This window comes from Oryctolagus cuniculus, chromosome 1, assembly GCF_051225735.1.
Source record: "Oryctolagus cuniculus isolate XC-2025 breed Fujian yellow rabbit chromosome 1, ASM5122573v1, whole genome shotgun sequence".
NCBI classification, from domain to species: domain Eukaryota; kingdom Metazoa; phylum Chordata; class Mammalia; order Lagomorpha; family Leporidae; genus Oryctolagus; species Oryctolagus cuniculus.
Window position 1 is genome coordinate 4,973,359 of NC_142867.1, and position 16,895 is coordinate 4,990,253.

The window sequence follows — 16,895 nt, forward strand, 5'->3', positions numbered from 1 at the left end:
TGGGCGCGGAGACGGCGCGAGGGTTTCTGGCGTGAGGCGGGGTCTGCGCTTCCCGCCCCAGCCGGCCGGCTCGGCCCCCGGGGTCCTCGGTGGTGGTCAGCGCCCATGGGGAAGTCGCCGCCTCCCACAGCCTCCTCTCGTCCCCGGGCTGCCTGGGGATTCTTATCCTGCCGGGCATGGCAGCGGAGCGCAGCCCCGGGCGGACGGCCTCGCGCAGACCAAGGGCGGGGGACTGCAAGTACTTGTGCCCTCCGTAGGGTCGAGCGGAGAGGACCCGCGGCCAGGCGCCTCGCTCCGGCACCGGGAGCCGCTCCCGCCGCTGCCGCACTTACAAAATGAGGGGACTGGATCCTGGCCCAGGTCAGCGCGTGTGCGGTGGCACCAGATGCTTTGCCTTCTCCGCACCGGAGACGTTTCACTCACCCTGAGCCTGCGTGCGCCCGTGTGTGCTGCCTGGGATCGAGGTCCTCCGGAGCCAGGCACTCCCAGGACAGAGGGGAGGGCAGGTGGCCCAGGGACTACAGGAGCGCGGGTCCGGCAGGATGGGGCCCTGGGCCTCGAGGCCCCCCACCCCCCGCCGTGCGGCTCTGGGTTCTCTCGGCGGCTTGAGTGGCTGCCTTAGACGCGTGCTTTGGCCCTGGCGGAATGTCCCCATTTCCTGAGGGTAGGTGCTAGGCCGGCCAGGCGTGGGGGACTCTGAGCAGTGACTGCATGTGGGATGCCCTGGGGAAGGCACTCTGCCCGCCCACGGCCAGGCCATAGACTGTCCCCGAGGTCCCTACGTGGGGAGAAGCCAGGGCTGCAGCCGCACGTGGCGTCTGGGCCATGTGACCCCACCCAGGTCCTCTAGCAGATTCTCCCGCTGTCCCCGGCCACTGAGAACTGAGGGCCCCGTGCTCGAGGCACAGAGACCTGGTCCCGACAGCAGCCAGGCGGGTACCGGGCAGCACCCAGTGGTGCAGCCCCGGGAGGAGCCCGCCTGCGCAGTTCCAGCAGGGACCCACAGGAAAGGCGGGAAGCGGAGGCGCTGGGGTGCCCGTGTGGGTAACCGTGCGTGGCAGGGCAGAGGACAGTCGACAGTGTGCAAAGACCCTGGGGCCGCTGGGTCTGGCACTGGAGCCGCAGGCCCCCTCCCTGGGCGAGGCCGTGGGGGTGGGGGCCAGGGTCAGGAGAGTGAGGTGTGTGGGAAGCCAGCGAGGGCACTCGGGACAGGCCCGGGGCGTGTCAGCATGGTGTGACCGTGAGGGGACAGCACCCGCTCCTGGCTGTGGGTCGAGGGCAACGGAAGGGGTGGCATGCAGCACGCGGGGGGGGGGGGGGCAGCGAGGGTGAGGGCACTGCCCCCAGCGTGCGGGTGCGGGAGACGCCCAGGGAGGCCGGGAGCTGTGCTGGCCCCCCCCTTCCTCCCCGCCCCCCGGGGGGCTGCGCAGTGACGCCCTCCCCCGCCTCTGTCCCGCAGACCAACATCCCCTTCCTGCAAAACGTGCTCAACAACCAGCAGTTCCTGGCGGGCACCGTGGACACCCAGTTCATCGACGAGAACCCGGAGCTCTTCCAGCTGCGGCCCGCGCAGAACCGGGCCCAGAAGCTGCTGCACTACCTCGGTCCGCCCCGCCCCTGCTCGCCCCTGCTCGCCCCTGCTCGCCCCCTCCTCGCCTCACGTGGCCCCCAAAGGTCCACCCTGCCCAGACCCAGCAGGCCCTGGCTTGGAGAGGCGAGGGTAGCTGGAGGATGGGGATCCCGAAGCAGCGCCCCGCCCTGAGCCCAGCCCTCCCAGACGCTGCCCGCCTGCCCTGAGCGTGGCCCCTTTCTCCCCAGGACACGTCATGGTGAATGGCCCCACCACCCCCATCCCCGTCAAGGCCAGCCCCAGCCCCACAGACCCTGTCGTCCCTGTGGTGCCCATAGGTAGGTGAGCTCCGTCCGGGCAGCACGGGGGGACGGTGGAGGCTGCGCTCTGCAGGGCGGGCACCGACTCCCTGTCCCTGTCCCAGGCCCACCCCCCTCTGGCTTCAGAGACATCCTGCTGCAGGAGGGGCCCGAGGGCTTCGCGCGAGCTGTGCGGAACCACCCGGGGCTGCTGCTCATGGACACGACCTTCAGGGACGCCCACCAGTCGCTGCTGGCCACTCGCGTGCGCACCCACGATCTGAAGAAGATCGCCCCCTATGTCGCCCACAACTTCAGCAGGCTCTTCAGCGTGGAGAACTGGGGCGGTAGGCTGCTGGGTGGGACGCGGCACCGCGCGGGCAGCAGGGGCGAGGGAGGTCGCCCTCGAGAAACCCGGGCTGGGACCGGAGAAGGCGGACACTGGCCCCCACCGGCTCGGGCCAGGCCTGGGGGGGCCTGGGGGGCAGAGGCGCAGCTGTGCCCGGGGTGCTCCGCTCCGGGAGGAGCCGCCAGTGCCTAGACCGTCGTGGCACAGACACCGGAGGCGGGAGGGCGGGCAGGCTGCCCGAGGGCACGGGGCCCGTCAGCGCTGAGCCGGCGTCCTGGTCCCTGTGCAGGCGCCACGTTCGACGTCGCGATGCGCTTCCTCTACGAGTGCCCGTGGCGGCGGCTGCAGGAGCTGCGGGAGCTCATCCCCAACATCCCGTTCCAGATGCTGCTGCGGGGAGCCAACGCCGTGGGCTACACCAACTACCCCGACAACGTGGTCTTCAAGTGAGCCGGCTGCTGCTCCCACGGCGGCTCAAAGCCGGGGCCCCGCAGGGCCGGTGGGCTCCTCCAGCCCTGGCTCACCGTGGGGCGGGCAGTGCCTGGGGGACACAGCTCGTCCGGGTGCACCTGCCGTGGGGGCCCTGCCCCCTCAGACGTCACCCCCAGAGCGGCAGGGCGGGGGCGGGAGGTAGTAAAGGGCCGCGTGTGTGTGTGTGTGTGTGTGTGTGTGTGGTGGGTGCTCACCCTCGCGCTCCCACACATCCAGGTTCTGTGAGGTGGCCAAAGAGAACGGCATGGACGTCTTCCGGATCTTTGACTCCCTCAACTACTTGCCCAACATGCTGCTGGGCATGGAGGCCGCGGGCAGCGCCGGGGCCGTGGTGGAGGCGGCCATCTCCTACACGGGCGACGTGGCCGACCCCAGCCGCACCAAGTACTCGCTGCAGTACTACATGGGCTTGGCGGAAGAGCTGGTGCGCGCCGGCACGCACATCCTGTGCATCAAGGTGCCCATGCCCCTGGCCCGGACCCTCTGCCCCCCACGGGCCCCGCACGGTCCCCTCCTCACCGTCTGTCTCCTCCCTCCTGCCAGGACATGGCCGGGCTGCTGAAGCCGGCGGCCTGCACCATGCTGGTCAGCTCCCTCCGGGACCGCTTCCCCGATCTCCCCCTGCACATCCACACCCACGACACGTCGGGGGCGGGCGTGGCAGCCATGCTGGCCTGCGCCCAGGCTGGGGCGGACGTCGTGGACGTGGCGGCTGACTCCATGTCTGGGATGACCTCACAGCCCAGCATGGGGGCCCTGGTGGCCTGCACCAGAGGGACTCCGCTGGACACAGGTAGGGACAGCAGCCCACGGCGTGCCCTGGACTCTGCACTGTCCGCAGCCCCAGCAGAGCCAGGGGCCTGCTCTGGCCTGGCCGCCCCCCCCCCCCAAGGTGGGACCTGAGCCGGCCGGGGGAGGAGCCCTCCTCTGACCCCGCCTCCCCGCAGAGGTGCCCCTGGAGCGCGTCTTTGACTACAGCGAGTACTGGGAGGGGGCTCGGGGCCTGTACGCCGCCTTCGACTGCACCGCCACCATGAAGTCTGGCAACTCGGACGTGTACGAGAACGAGATCCCCGGCGGCCAGTACACCAACCTGCACTTCCAGGCCCACAGCATGGGGCTGGGCTCCAAGTTCAAGGAGGTCAAGAAGGCCTACGTGGAGGCCAACCAGATGCTGGGAGACCTCATCAAGGTGAGGCGTCCCGGTGCGCTCGGCTGCACCCACCCTGCACAGCCCCTCGGTGCCCGGCACCCTAACTCCCGGGGCCTTCTCCTCAGGTGACGCCCTCCTCCAAGATCGTGGGGGACCTGGCCCAGTTCATGGTGCAGAACGGGCTGAGCCGGGCGGACGCCGAAGCCCAGGCCGAGGAGCTGTCCTTCCCGCGCTCCGTGGTGGAGTTCCTGCAGGGCTACATCGGCGTCCCCCACGGCGGCTTCCCCGAGCCCCTGCGCTCCAAGGTAGGGCCGGCGTGGGGGGAGGCCCAGGCCGGGAGCCCGCGTCGGAGCCTGACCTCCTCTCTCCCCCCCCAGGTGTTAAAGGACCTGCCCAGGGTGGAGGGGAGGCCAGGAGCCCGCGTCGGAGCCTGACCTCCTCTCTCCCCCGCCAGGTGTTAAAGGACCTGCCCAGGGTGGAGGGGAGGCCGGGAGCCTCCCTCCCCCCGCTGGACCTGCAGGTGCTGGAGAAGGAGCTGGCAGAGCGGCATGGCGACGAGGTGACCCCAGAGGACGTGCTCTCGGCGGCCATGTACCCGGACGTCTTCGCCCAGTTCAAGGACTTCACTGCCACCTTCGGCCCCCTGGACAGCCTCAACACGCGCCTCTTCCTGCAGGGACCCAAAATCGCCGAAGAGTTTGAGGTCAGTGGTCTGGTGCTTGTCCACGCTGTGCCCCAGCCCCCCTGCCTTGGGAGCAAAAGGGCACTGAGACGCCAGCGAGCGAACTCAGGGTGGGTGATGTCCCTGCGGCCAGGGTCAGCGGCCGGCCGGCCCGCCCGGGCCCCCGCTCGGAGCTTCCTCGCCCTCTGCAGGTGGAGCTGGAGCGGGGCAAGACCCTGCACATCAAAGCCCTGGCCGTGAGCGACCTGAACCGGGCCGGCCAGAGGCAGGTCTTCTTTGAGCTCAATGGGCAGCTGCGGTCCATCCTGGTCAAGGACACCCAGGCCATGAAGGTGCGGCTCCCCAGGGTCGGCCGGGTGGTGGGGACAGGACAGGCCCGCGGCTGGCGCCTCACAGCCCCTCCCGTCTGCAGGAGATGCACTTCCACCCCAAGGCCCTGAAGGGCGTCAAGGGCCAGATCGGGGCCCCCATGCCGGGGAAGGTGGTCGACATCAAGGTGGCCGCCGGGGCCAAGGTGGCCAAGGGCCAGCCCCTGTGCGTGCTCAGCGCCATGAAGATGGAGACTGTGGTGACCTCGCCCATGGAGGGCACAGTCCGCAAGGTCCACGTGACCAAGGACGCGACACTGGAAGGCGACGACCTCATCCTGGAGATCGAGTGATCTCGCCGGCGCTCCCGCATCTTCAGCAGTTGCGCTCGCGGGGCAGGCCCAGGCCAGCCCGTGCCGGACAGCGGAAAGGCCTGGCCCCGGGCGCAGGCCTCACCTGGACCAGGAAGACCCCACCTGCAGGGGCCCCTCCCCGCCAGCCGGGCGTCCCGTCTCCGCTGGCAGGCGGCTCCTCACGTTCATCTCTTGCCAAATCAGGACTCTCTCTCACTGGAGACTACAGGGCAGGGGAGGGCGCCCAGGACCTGGGGTCCACCTTGAGTTACACCTGTGCGACCACAACCACCTGAATCCTGAGCCTCTGGGCCCTCCCCCCCAGGAGGGGCCTAAGCCCAGGTCCTGGGAAATTCGCTCAATAAAGCTGGCTTCCTCCTGCCCCCCACACCGGGTCCTTTGCAGCCCACCTGCTGCTCAGCGGAGGGCAAGGCCGCCCTCAAAGCCCCGAGTGGGCGGGCAGTTTTACCTCCGTCCTTGGAGGGCAGCGGGGGCTCGGGCTTCATCTCCCTCACGGACAGAGGTCACAGAGGGGAGATGTTCTGTCTGTGGACAGGTGGTCTGCTTTAAACCTGGGCCCTCTCAGCTCCAGTTAGCCCAGGGCCACGTCCCAGTGTGGGGGGACCCTTGGGAGTGGAATCCAGCAGCTGAGTGCACTGGTGGGAGGCTGGGGGCTGGAGGGGCCCTGGTTCACTGCGGGTGTGACCGTGTGTGACCAGCCCTCGGAACCTGGAGCCTCTGGTCTGTCTCCCCCAGGCGTGCCCCGACCGTGTCACTGCACCGTGAGGTGGGGTGGAGAGGCAGTTCCTAAGCTGGGGGTGGGGGGGGGCGAGAACGGGAACCTGGTGGAGAAACACTGGCAGTCACCGGGACCCAGTCTCGGGGACCCACAGGTCACAGTGAGCCAGGCCTCTCTCTCGGGACCTCCAGACCCCAAGTGTACCCTCAAACAGGCGCCACGCTCATCAGGGCCGGGGAGGGAAGCCCGCGTGGGAGGTGGGTGAGGTGATGCCGGCCTTTTAGTCACGGCGACCCGGGCAGCGTGCCGAGTCTGTCAAGTCTGCAAATGAGACACACGTTCTTTAGAGTCCAAAGGAAGAGAGTCCTGGGCGGGGCAGTGTGAACCATTGAGGAACGAGAGAGAGAGAGAGAGAACACTGGTGTGCTCTAGGGACGAACCTCGAGTTACCGTGTCGCTCGGCAGAGCGGAGCCCCCGCTGCTCTGGGGCAGCAGCCTCTGCGCAGGGTCCCCCCAGGGCGGATGGGCAGCACGGGGGCGGCCGTCCCAGCCAGGGACCCCAGGCCTGTGCAGGGGCTTCCACCCCCTTGGGGCCCCGCCCCTCTCCCGGCAGGTGCGTCTGCAGTCTGCTGGTGCTGGGGGAGGACCCACAGCCAGGCCCCGCCCCTGGGGGCAGGTGAGCTGGGCTCATACCCGGTGCACCTGTGCCAGGATGTGGGGCGCCGCAGAGGCCAGGCCGCCCTGCCCAGAGCTCCGAGGCTGTGCTGGGACAGGTGTTCACACCCCAGGTCCCAGATGGACCGACTGCCAAAGATCTGAAGCCGTGTTACCCAAGTTAAATCTCTTTAATATCCCAATACAAAGTCCTGATGCAAAAAGTGAGAAAACCCTGGGAAATTGAGGGGAGGGGTTTATAAATTAAGAAGAAGAAAAAAGAAGAACCCGAGCAGCTTTCCAGGCGCCGAGAGGCAGGGAGGCTGAGAGGAGCAGCAGTGGGGAGGGGGCTCGGCCCGTCGGCCCCTCACTCCCAGCTGCTGCTCGGCCCCCTTCAGAGGGCCATACCCTTTGGATATCCGCTCCCTTCTCGTGGTCCCTGGGCTTCAACTAGCTCTGGCTTCAATCCCCTACAAAAATTCCTGAGATCTCGGGGACCCCAGCCAGCCCCTCCCCTGCAGTGCCCCTTGACGGGGAGGGCCGGGAGCCCGTAGAGTTCGTAGGAGTGTCGTGGGAGCGGGTCAGGCGCACAGGGGTATCTCTGAGTTCCCGGCGCGCTGCAGCAGCACACAGAGGGGCAGGCTGCCGTAGAGCTTGGGGTCCGTGAGGGGCTGCAGCAGCAGCAGGAAGAGGCCCACCCCCAGGGCGTAGCCGGCCAGCAGGGGCCGCCTCTGCGGGTGCTCCAGGGCTGCGCACACGGCGGGGAAGCCCATGTAATTGCAGAAAGAGTGGCAGAGAACCGGCCCGATCAGGTGTCCTGGGGGGGACAGAGCGCTTAGGAGCGGCCCCAACGCCTTGGGCCCCGCCGGGCCTGGTGACCGCGTCTCCTGTTGCGGAGGCCGTGCCCCCTCCACTGTCTCTGCCTCCTTCCCCTCCCCGAGCTGAGGGCCTGCTCAGCCGGTCCAAGGCTGTGACAGGAAGCCTGCTGTTCCCACTCTCCACCCACTCCTTGGACCCTGGCCCAGTCCCAGGACCGAGAACCAACCTGTACGGATGAAGAGGAAGGCGGTGTAGGCACCAAAGACGGCCGTGTAGGAGAACTGGAACGCTGGGGACGGAGGCTGCGAGTGACCACGCCTGCACTCCTCGGCCGGATGCCACCCCGTCCCCCGTGAGTGACCACGCCTGCACCCTCAGCTGGACGCCACCCCGTCCCCTGTGAGTGACCACGCCTGCACCCTCGGCTGGACCCCACCCGTCCCCCGTGAGTGACCACGCCTGCACCCTCGGCTGGACCCCACCCGTCCCCCGTGAGTGACCATGCCTGCACCCTCGGCCGGACACCACCCCGTCCCCCGTGAGTGACCACGCCTGCACCCTCGGCCGGACACCACCCGCCCCCCGTGAGTGACCACGCCTGCACCCTCAGCTGGACGCCACCCCGTCCCCCGTGAGTGACCACGCCTGCACCCTCGGCATGACACCACCCCGTCCCCCATGAGTGACCACGCCTGCACCCTCGGCTGGTCACCACCCCACCCCCCGTGAGTGACCACGCCTGCACCCTCGGCCGGACGCCACCCCGTCCCCCGTGAGTGACCACGCCTGCACCCTCGGCTGGACATCACCCCGCCCCCCGTGAGTGACCACGCCTGCACCCTCGGCTGGACGCCCCCCGCCCCCTGTGAGTGAACACGCCTGCACCCTCGGCTAGACGCCCCCCGCCCCCCGTGAGTGACCACGCCTGCACCCTTGGCCGGACACCACCCCGTCCCCTGTGAGTGACCACGCCTGCACCCTCGGCTAGACGCCACCCGCCCCCCGTGAGTGACCACGCCTGCACCTTCGGCTGGTCGCCACCCCGTCCCTGACAGCCACTCACGGGCGTCCTCTGCACCCTGGCGCCCGAGGCCGGCCCCTCCAGCACGAGCGCTCCGGTCCCGCGCCCCCCCGCCACACAGCACGCCGCGCGGCGCCCGCTCACCTGCAGACAGGAAGATGCTCCCCACGCTGCTCTGGCGGAAGCGCAGCTGCTCGATGATGTGGTGGAAGTGGGCTGGGAGGAAGCCGGCACGCGTCACTCCCCTCCCAGCCGCCCCTCAGGGCCCGCCCCCGGGGCTCGACGTCCTGTGCACTGCAGCTTTGTAGGAGCGGGCAGGACGCACTCACCAACTCCGAAGAAGAGCGGGCAGGTGAACACGGCGGGGCCCAGGCCGGTGCAGGGCGCCAGCATGGGCAGCATGCAGGCCCGGAACACCAGCTCCTCCGTCAGCGGGGCGATCACCTGGTTCCGCAGCCAGCGCATGTCTGTGAGGCAGCGGGCCCAGGAGCGGGGAGCTGGGGGGCCGGGACTCTGGTGAACGGGGGCGCCCTCCCGAACGTCGCCCTGGCCAAGCTCAGGTCAGGCACTGCTGCCAACGAGAGCGGGCAGCAGGCGGCCAGACGCGGCAGACCCAGCACAGAGCGGTGCTGAGACGCCCGCGCGGGGCCGCGCTGTCCTCTGGAGAACTCGCGAACACGTAACCACAGCCGTCCGGCCCGCATCAAGTACTGCTGCGGTGCCTAAGGGACCCCTTGGACGCAAGAACCAATTCAGATGGGGCCGGCGCTGTGGCGTAGCGGGTAAAGCCACCGCCTGCAGGGCCAGCATCCCATGTGGGCACCGGTTCTAGTCCCGGCTGCTCCACCTCCGATCCAGCTCTCTGCTGTGGCCTGAGAAAGCAGTGGAGGATGGCCAGTCCTTGGGCCCCTGCACCCCCTGGGAGACCTGGAGGAAGCTCCTGGCTCCTGCTTCAGATCGGCTCAGCCCCAGCCTTTGCGGCCATCTGGGGAGTGAACCAGCAGATGGAAGACCTCTCTCTCTCTCTCTCTCCCTCTCTGCCTCTCCTCTAACTCTTTCAAATAAATAAATACATCTTAAAGAGAACCGAGTCACAGAGGTCACGCAGCTCCACGCCCCCGCGCACAGAGGCTGGCTCTCCTCCCCCACTGTCCCGCGTGGCCTGTGCCCACGCTCCCTCGCCGAGGACTCACCCAGGACGACCTTCAGCCCGTCTGTGAGGTCGCAGGGGCAGTCCATGGACAGCTGCATCAGCGGGCCCAGGAAGAGGATCTGGAGAAGCAGGAGCCGACATCTGGGCTCTGACCACCAGGCCTCTGCCCAAACCTCGGAGCCTCACGCATCCCGGTCTCGGCCAGGATTTCCCGGGGCCAGGCTCTCACCGGGACACGACCTGGACACAAGGGCCACAGGGCGCGTGCTGTCGGCGCCACGGGGCGGGGGGGACGGCACTCACCATGGTCAGCAGCAGGGGCAGCAGAGCCGCGGGGAAGATGCCCTCCAGCCTCACGCCCATCAGGGTGAGCAGGGATGTGCCTGGCTGAGCCACAGGACGGGGGCATCAGTCCGGCTCCTCCCACGGACGCCCCGCCCGCCCGCCCGCCCCTTCGCACCTGGATGCCCGTGAGCTCGCGCCAGAGCAGCACGCAGAGCGGAGACAGGCTGGACACGACCAGGACGCTGGTGAAGCGCCGCTTGATGACGGCGGGGTGGTCCCTAGGAGGGGACGCCGAGCTCGGAGGTCGCCGCCGCCCCGCCGCGGCCCCGCCCCCGGCCCGCCCCCGGCCCGCCCCGCGCGCAGCGTCCTCACCTGGGCAGCTCGCTCTTCCAGACGTACAGGCTGCCCACGTAGGAGCAGGCGAGGCTGAGGCAGGAGAACACCGACACCCAGCAGCACAGCCCCGGGCCCGCGCCGCCCAGCGCCGCCGCCTCGGGCTGTCGCTCCGGCCGCGACACCGACAGCAGGCGCAGCCCGTCCCCGCCCAGCGCCGCCATCGCGCCCGCACCCGCGGCGCGCAGCAGTGACGCGGCCCCGCGGAAGTGCGGTGACGTCAGGCGGCAGGCCCGCCCCGCCCCCGGGCCACCTGGCCCTCGGCCCCGCCCCCTTGCCGGCCCGCCCCTCGCCCGGGCCACCCGGCCCGCCCCGCCCCCGGGTCACCTGGCCCCGCCCCGCCCGCCCCGCCCGCCCCTCTCGGGCCCGGCCCCGCCCCCTCCCCGCCCCCGGGTCGCCCGGCCCCGCCCCCGGCCCGTTCGGCCCCCCCTGCCCCGCCCCCGGCCCGGCCCAGCCCCCGGGTCGCCCGGCCCCGCCCCCGCCCGCCCCTCTCGGGCCCGGCCCCGCCCCCGGCCCCGCCCCGGCCCGTTCGGCCCCGGGTTCAGAGAGGCGGCCGCGGCGTGCGGAGCAGTTTTATTGAGGCTCGGACGGCGCCGATCGCGCGCGGCCCCCGGGGACGCGCCCCGCTCAGGGACGCAGCCACTCGGACAGATTGGAGACCTCCCGCAGCCACAGCGCCTCCTGCGGGAGCAGAGGGGCCCGGGTGAGGACCCCCGGGGGCGGCCCGCTCCGCGCCCTCCCCGCGCGGCCCCCGCTCCTACCTCCAGGCCACGCCCGGGGCTCGGCGCGCCCGGGGCCGGGGCCGCGCGGGGCTCGGGGCGGCGCGCGGCCGCTGCCGCCGGGCTCGGGGCTCGCGTCTCGTCCACGCCCGTCTTGAGCCTCTTGTTCTCTGCGAGGAACGGCCCCACTGCAGCGCACTCGCGTGGCCCGGGGCGGACTCGCGTGGCCCGGGCTTCGCGGGGGCGCGGGCGCGGGCGCCGAGCAGCTGTCCTGGTCCTTGTCCCGCGCGGCCTTGAGCAGGCCGAGGCTGCACGCGGGCCTGGGGAGGGGCAGCTGGGGCCGCCGCCCCCTCCAGGCCCGCCGCCCGTTCTGGGGTCCGCGCTGCCGGGCCGCCCCGCCCCTCCCCCTTTTCCGCTCCCTTCGCGCTGGGCAGGGCCTGGGGGCTGCTTTCGCGGCCGGGCAGGAGGTGGCCAGGGCCGGGGGAGGAGACGGACGCCGCCCCCCCTCTGGGGGCGGGAGGGCTCCCTGGGGAGACGCCTGAGGGATGAGGGATGAAGGGAGCCTTCGTGCACCGCATCCAGCGGCACCCACACGAAGGCCCCGCTGCGCCCACGGCCGAAGGTCGGAAGTGGATTGTTCCGGTGGGAGTAAGGAGGCGGCCAGTGCAGGGTTGCCGGTGTTGTGGACACGTTCACCGCACAGGCGAGGACCCGAGCAGGCGGGGGTGGGGCTGGGCCCACCGGGGGTCAGAGGTGTTCGTGGGAGGCCTCGCAGAGGCTGGTAGCCACACGGCAGCGCCGCTGACCGGGCCGGAGGTGGAGGGAGAGGAGCTGATCGTGGTCAGGGGTTGAAGCGGGCCCTCGTGGAGTGCCCACGCCCGTCGGGAAGTCAGGAGGGAGTGGGGTGGGCTCCTGGCCAGGGCTCCAGAGGCGGGGAGCAGGGGAACCGGGGGAGTCTGTCAGTCTCCGATACGAGAGATGTCAGCTTCGGGGTGAAGAGGACTTTCCCGGAGAGACGCCTTGCCACGTCAGAGGCCTCAGGGGAGGCAGCTGGCCACGTGAAACCCCGCCTGTGGCGAGGCCAGCACCCCAGGGCGCCCACGAGAGGGCCTGGGTTCCGTGTGCATCCCTCTCCTCACTGCACAGACTCTGAGTTGTAAGCCGCGCACTCACATCTCTTAAACCTGACCTGAAGTACAGTGTCTGCTGTGCACACGCCTCCGCTGCGGACTTGAGCAACGACTGCCTCCTACCCCCAACTGGCGACAAATGGCGCGAGTGGCAGACTGACCCGGGCGCCGTGCACGTGGCAGCTGTCTCTAAGGGGCTGAAGTCACTCCCACATGGCGTCCAGCCCGGCCCTGTCTCTAAGGGCTGAAGTCAGAGCCCGGCCCTGTCTCTAAGGGCTGAAGTCACTCCCACACTGCGTCCAGCCCGGCCCTGTCTCTAGGGGCTGAAGTCACTCCCACACTGCGTCCAGCCCGGCCCTGTCTCTAGGGGCTGAAGTCACTCCCACACTGCGTCCAGCCCGGCCCTGTCTTGTCCGAAGGACTCGGGACCTGCGGGAGGGCTGCTGGGTTCAGTTCTGGCTCTGATGTTCTAGCTCATGGCCCCGGAGTTCCCGGTCATCTCTGGGCCTCTTTCCTCACCCGTGAAATGAGAGTAAGAACAGAACCTATACGTCACAGCATCATGACAGACTTTGAGAGCTCTGGGTAGAGCCTGGCACCAGCCAGCGGTCGGTGACCACACAGAGCGGCTGTACCCTGGCTGCTGGGGGCCCTGCAGCTGTCGAGCTGTTGGGGAGGGACATGGCTTCAGTATAACTGCCATTGCATCACAACCCGAGGTACCCGGCTCGGGGCAGCTCCAGAGCTGAAACGGAGTAGTAACTAAAACCGGGAAGAGCTGCGGGCGCGGCACGAATGACGGAGAAAAGATGTGAAGAAACCGGCGGAATCCAGGCCCTGAGCCTGCTCATTACCCCTGCACCCGCTCTGCCCAACAGGCGCTGCTTGCCCGTGACTGCACAAACCGTACTAGGAATCTGCAGTCCTAGCTTTTGGGAGGGACTGCCACGTGGGTGGGGGGAGCCAGAGGAGTTTGAAAGAGCAGTGAGGACCCACCCGAGCAGCTGAAACCTTACCTGCAGAGCGTTCTGGGCAGGTGTGCTCACGGGCGGCCTGGGTCCTCGGGGCTGAGTCCTTTTCCTGTGGGCTCGGCTGCGTGAGAAATGAGAAGTCCCAAGTGAGCTTTGCAAGAGCACGAACTTGAGCCCTAGCGACCGGACGTGGCTGCAGCGCTGTGCTGGCCGCTCTCCCGGGCCGGCGTCCTCCCTCACCTCCTGGGGGTGCACTCTGCCCCCACTCCTGAGGGCCCTTTTGCGGCTCTGGCCACCGCTGGGTCTCCTTTTCCGTGCTGCCAACACGTAACCTACCGTCCGCCCCACTCCTGCCACTCGGAAGCAAGGCCTGCACGCGCCTGCTCGTCCCTGTTACGTGTGAACGTCCACTGTCACCTGGAACTCCCCACGCCCGTGTCTCCTGACAGCCAGCAGAGAGCCTTACAAGGGTCAGCGGGTGACTGGCGGTAAACCTGGGAGGCCGCAGGGCATGTGGTGTAGCCCACAGGAGCCTTTCCGAACCTGCTACCCTGGTTCATCCAGTCTGCACAGAGAACAGGCGCGGGGACAGGACCCAGTCCTCACAGCTCCTTATTCATAGAAATGTGGAAATAGGTTTCTCCAGCAAAATCAGAAGTGTGTGCTTCAAAGGACATTACGAAAAACTGAAAAAACTCCTAAGAGTAGAAGAAAATATTTTCAAATCATACGTATTAAGGCACTTTTATCTTGGGTAAAGAACTACTAAAACTCAACAATAAAAATCCAATTAAAAACGGGAAAGGATCTTAATAGGCACTTCTTGAAAAAGATATACAAATGGCTAACAGCACGTGACAGGATGGTAAACATTCCTATTAATCAGAGAAATGCGAATCGAAACCAGCACGACCACCTTGTGCTCTCTAGGAAGGCAACAGAACCTCCTGAGGAGGATGTGGAAAAACCAGGACCAAGACAGAGTGCCGGCAGGAACAGAAAACTGCAGCAGCTCCTCAAAAGGTTAAACATAGGAGCCTGCATGTGGCGCAGTGGGCTGGAGCCCCGGCTGCTCCACTTCCAGTCCAGCTCCCTGTTAGTGCACCTGGGAAGGCAGCAGATGACCCAGGTGCTTGGGCCCTGCCACCCGTGTGGGAGACCTGGATGCAGCTCCAGGCTCCTGGCTTCAGCCTGGCCCAGCCCCAGCCATTGTGGCCATTTGGGAAGTAAATGAGTGTTACTCTTCCAGTCAAATGGATAAATACATCTTTAAAAAATAAAGTTGAACACAGAGAGATACCCTATGACCTAGCAATGTTGCCCCTAGATACATATCCAGAGAATATAGACACAGGCCCCATAACAGCGTTCATGGCAGTATTACTTGTATTAGCTGAAAAGTAGGAAAAATTCAAGTGTTCAACAACTGATGAATGGATAAATAAAATGTGAGATACTCATATAATGGAACATGATGCAGTCACAGGAATGGATGTAGGGCTATTATATAATATGTACCTTGGAAGCATGTTAAATGCAGGAAGCCACATACTACATGGTTTCATTTTTACAAAATATTCAGAATGGCCGGCGCCGCAGCTCACTAGGCTAATCCTCCGCCTAGCGGCGCCGGCACACCAGGTTCTAGTCCCGGTCGGGGCGCCGGATTCTGTCCCGGTTGCCCCTCTTCCAGTCCAGCTTTCTGCTGTGGCCAGGGAGTGCAGTGGAGGATGGCCCAGGTGCTTGGGCCCTGCACCCCATGGGAGACCAGGAAAAGCACCTGGCTCCTGGCTCCTGCCATCGGATCAGCGCGGTGTGCCGGCCGCAGCGCGCCGGCCTCGGCGGCCATTGGAGGGTGAACCAACGGCAAAGGAAGACCTTTCTCTCTGTCTCTCTCTCTCACTGTCCACTCTGCCTGTCAAAAAAAAAAAAAAATTTCAGAATAAGCAAAGCCAGAGATACAGAAAGTAGATTAGTGGTGGCCAGGGGTGGGAGGCGGAGGGGCGCTGGAGCTAACTGTTAATGGTGTTGTTTTCCTTTGGTGTGATGGACGTGTTCTAGAACTAAGTGATGGTAGCTGCATGACACGGTGAATTTGCTGACAACCACTGGACTGGACACTTCAAAATGGACAATTTTACAGTGTATAAATTGTATCTCAAGTATTCTACCATGTATTGTTTACTAAAACAAGTTTCAATTTCTACATTCTAACTAACACTGAAGGGGCAGGCACCTTAAGGGTATGAAGGAAAACAGTATTAGGAAACTTCCCAACTTTTTTTGATAAAGCATTTTAAAATTTATTAATTTGAAATGCAGAGCAAAAGAGGGAAACAGAAATCTTCCATCTGCTGGTTCACTCTCCAATGCCTACAACAGTCAGGGCTGGGCCGGCGGGAGCCAGAATCCGGGAACTCCACCCAGGTTGCCCAGATGGGTGGCAGAAACCCAAGTACTTGGGCCATCATCTGCTGCCTCCCAGTGTGTGTGTTAGCAGGACGCTGGACCGGAAGTGGAGGTGTGTGTTTATCCCAGGCACTCTGATACGGGATGCAGGCATCCCAAGCAATGGGTAACTTGGTGTGCTACAACGCTTACCCTCAATTTTTAAAAATTCACTCTAATCTGAAAATTCTCAATAGATACACCTTTCTCCTATCCTTGGTCTTGCCAAGGAACGAGCCGCATTGGGATATAAGCTCTGAGCCTCAGAGGACTTCCCCTTCATTCGCATCTGGGCCCAGAAGAGACAGCCCCGTGCTCAGGATGCACCTCCTTGGAGCCCACCCTCACCCCCCAGGAAACAACGCCCTTCCTGGGCAGCCGCCGCCCTGTTGCAGCTTCAGCTCAGTTCCACCCTCGTCTGTAACACCAAGCCCACTCTGGTCCAGTACTCAGGCTGGAATCCATGCTCACATGGCCTTTCCCAGAATGCTTTCTATAAAATGCTAAACATGTTTCCCCTTACTTCTTCCATTTCTCCGCGAACACTATGGGTGGTGTGCTGTTCCACCTTCCTGTTTGGAAATGGAAACAGGAACTGGCCCAGAGCTGGAAGAATCTTGACTCTCCATCCTCAATCTTGTAGTTCTTCGCTGAAACCACTGGGTGTCTCTCTTAAGCCACTAACAAGTCAGCTATCTCTGAATGGCCATTACCACAGGAAACATGGGCCCTCCTGGATGGCCCCAATCTCTCTCAGTCCCTGGACTCACCTTCCAGTCCTGCATGGTAGCAGTGTTAGGCTCAGGAGCCAGGAGGTCTCAATACACATCCTCAGCTGTGAAACTATGATCTCACTAGAAACATCTTTACAGACATTAATGTGCAAACCCTTGCACAGGTCGGGGACTTCCTCCCAAGACCTGTTACCTCTGGTGAGACCCTGAGGTCGTGAGCCATCTGCCAAGTGAGCTCGGCTATGGATAGCCCTGGAGCTGTCGGCCATCACTGCAGCCAGGGAACTGGGTGAAAGAGGTCACATCCTTATCTTTGAGATCTCACTGGGATATCAGAGAAGCCCAAGCAAAGAACTTCACAGGCTGAAGAGCCCTAGGCCCTGGGTCCTACAATGGTCCGTGACCTACCCTAAACCTACCCCAGAAAGCTGAAGATGTGGATAGCTGCAGTACTCCCACCATGTCCAAGTTACAGCCCCAGAACCTGTGACCGTAAGCTTATCTGGGAAAAGGGTCTTTGTGGATATAATGAGCAATCCTGAGATTGGATCATCCTGGACTTGGGGTGAGCCTCAAGTCCAATGACAGATGTCCTTAAAACGCAGAGGGAGATTTGAAAGATA

The 16,895-nt window shown here is 65.5% G+C and overlaps 3 protein-coding genes across 14 annotated transcripts in view; 1 reads left to right on the top strand and 2 right to left on the bottom strand.

Annotated features, from left to right (window-relative positions):
* The window catches only part of PC (pyruvate carboxylase), a 97,095-nt gene extending 91,501 nt beyond the window's left edge, over nt 1–5,594 (top strand). For 6 of the 8 annotated variants that reach the window (XM_051830870.3, XM_051830871.3, XM_051830874.3 and 3 more), the window contains 11 exons: nt 1,460–1,604; nt 1,819–1,908; nt 1,995–2,216; nt 2,508–2,664; nt 2,927–3,167; nt 3,254–3,503; nt 3,658–3,902; nt 3,989–4,168; nt 4,318–4,566; nt 4,737–4,877; nt 4,958–5,594. In XM_051830870.3, coding sequence (XP_051686830.1) covers nt 1,460–1,604; nt 1,819–1,908; nt 1,995–2,216; nt 2,508–2,664; nt 2,927–3,167; nt 3,254–3,503; nt 3,658–3,902; nt 3,989–4,168; nt 4,318–4,566; nt 4,737–4,877; nt 4,958–5,206 — 2,169 coding nt within the window. In that variant the 3' untranslated portion in view covers nt 5,207–5,594. Of the gene's footprint in view, nt 1–257; nt 361–1,459; nt 1,605–1,818; nt 1,909–1,994; nt 2,217–2,507; nt 2,665–2,926; nt 3,168–3,253; nt 3,504–3,657; nt 3,903–3,988; nt 4,169–4,317; nt 4,567–4,736; nt 4,878–4,957 lie in introns of those variants that run through there. The other 2 variants (XM_089307469.1, XR_016216188.1) reach the window with 2 other exon arrangements.
* A 1,177-nt stretch (nt 5,595–6,771) lies between these two features.
* On the bottom strand, nt 6,772–10,480 carry RCE1 (Ras converting CAAX endopeptidase 1). Of its 5 annotated transcripts, none has more exons than XM_089307487.1 (8): nt 10,250–10,480; nt 10,053–10,155; nt 9,896–9,979; nt 9,633–9,711; nt 8,769–8,883; nt 8,584–8,655; nt 7,645–7,707; nt 6,772–7,416 (listed from the first exon to the last, which is right to left on the bottom strand). In XM_089307487.1, the coding sequence occupies exons 1-8, from the start codon at nt 10,432–10,434 to the stop codon at nt 7,062–7,064; spliced, it is 1,056 nt and encodes a 351-aa protein (XP_089163613.1). In that variant the 5' UTR covers nt 10,435–10,480; the 3' UTR covers nt 6,772–7,061. The 5 variants fall into 5 exon arrangements, with proteins under 5 accessions (XP_089163613.1, XP_089163634.1, XP_051686839.1 ...); XM_089307508.1 differs by having other exon boundaries at nt 7,645–7,720; nt 8,769–8,936; XM_051830879.3 differs by having other exon boundaries at nt 8,769–8,936; nt 10,250–10,479.
* Nucleotides 10,481–10,490: 10 nt separating this feature from the next.
* TOP6BL (TOP6B like initiator of meiotic double strand breaks) overlaps nt 10,491–16,895 on the bottom strand; it is a 95,020-nt gene continuing 88,615 nt past the window's right edge. The window contains exons 14-16 of the mRNA XM_089303922.1: nt 13,136–13,211; nt 10,704–11,159; nt 10,491–10,558 (exon numbers count right to left, since the gene is read on the bottom strand). Of these exons, the coding sequence (XP_089160048.1) occupies nt 10,491–10,558; nt 10,704–11,159; nt 13,136–13,211 (600 nt within the window). The remainder of the gene's footprint in view (nt 10,559–10,703; nt 11,160–13,135; nt 13,212–16,895) is intronic.

Excerpts from the sequence above, each read along its gene's own strand:
- RCE1 (XM_089307508.1), bottom strand. The coding sequence starts at position 10,434 with ATGGCGGCGCTGGGCGGGGACGGGCTGCGCCTGCTGTCGGTGTCGCGG. Across the intron at positions 9,980-10,052 it reads GCGAGCTCACGGGCATCCAG|CCAGGCACATCCCTGCTCAC; the intron begins GTGCGAAGGGGC and ends CCTGTGGCTCAG. Across the intron at positions 8,937-9,632 it reads CGGGCTGAAGGTCGTCCTGG|CTCCCCGCTCCTGGGCCCGC; the intron begins GTGAGTCCTCGG and ends CCGGCCCCCCAG.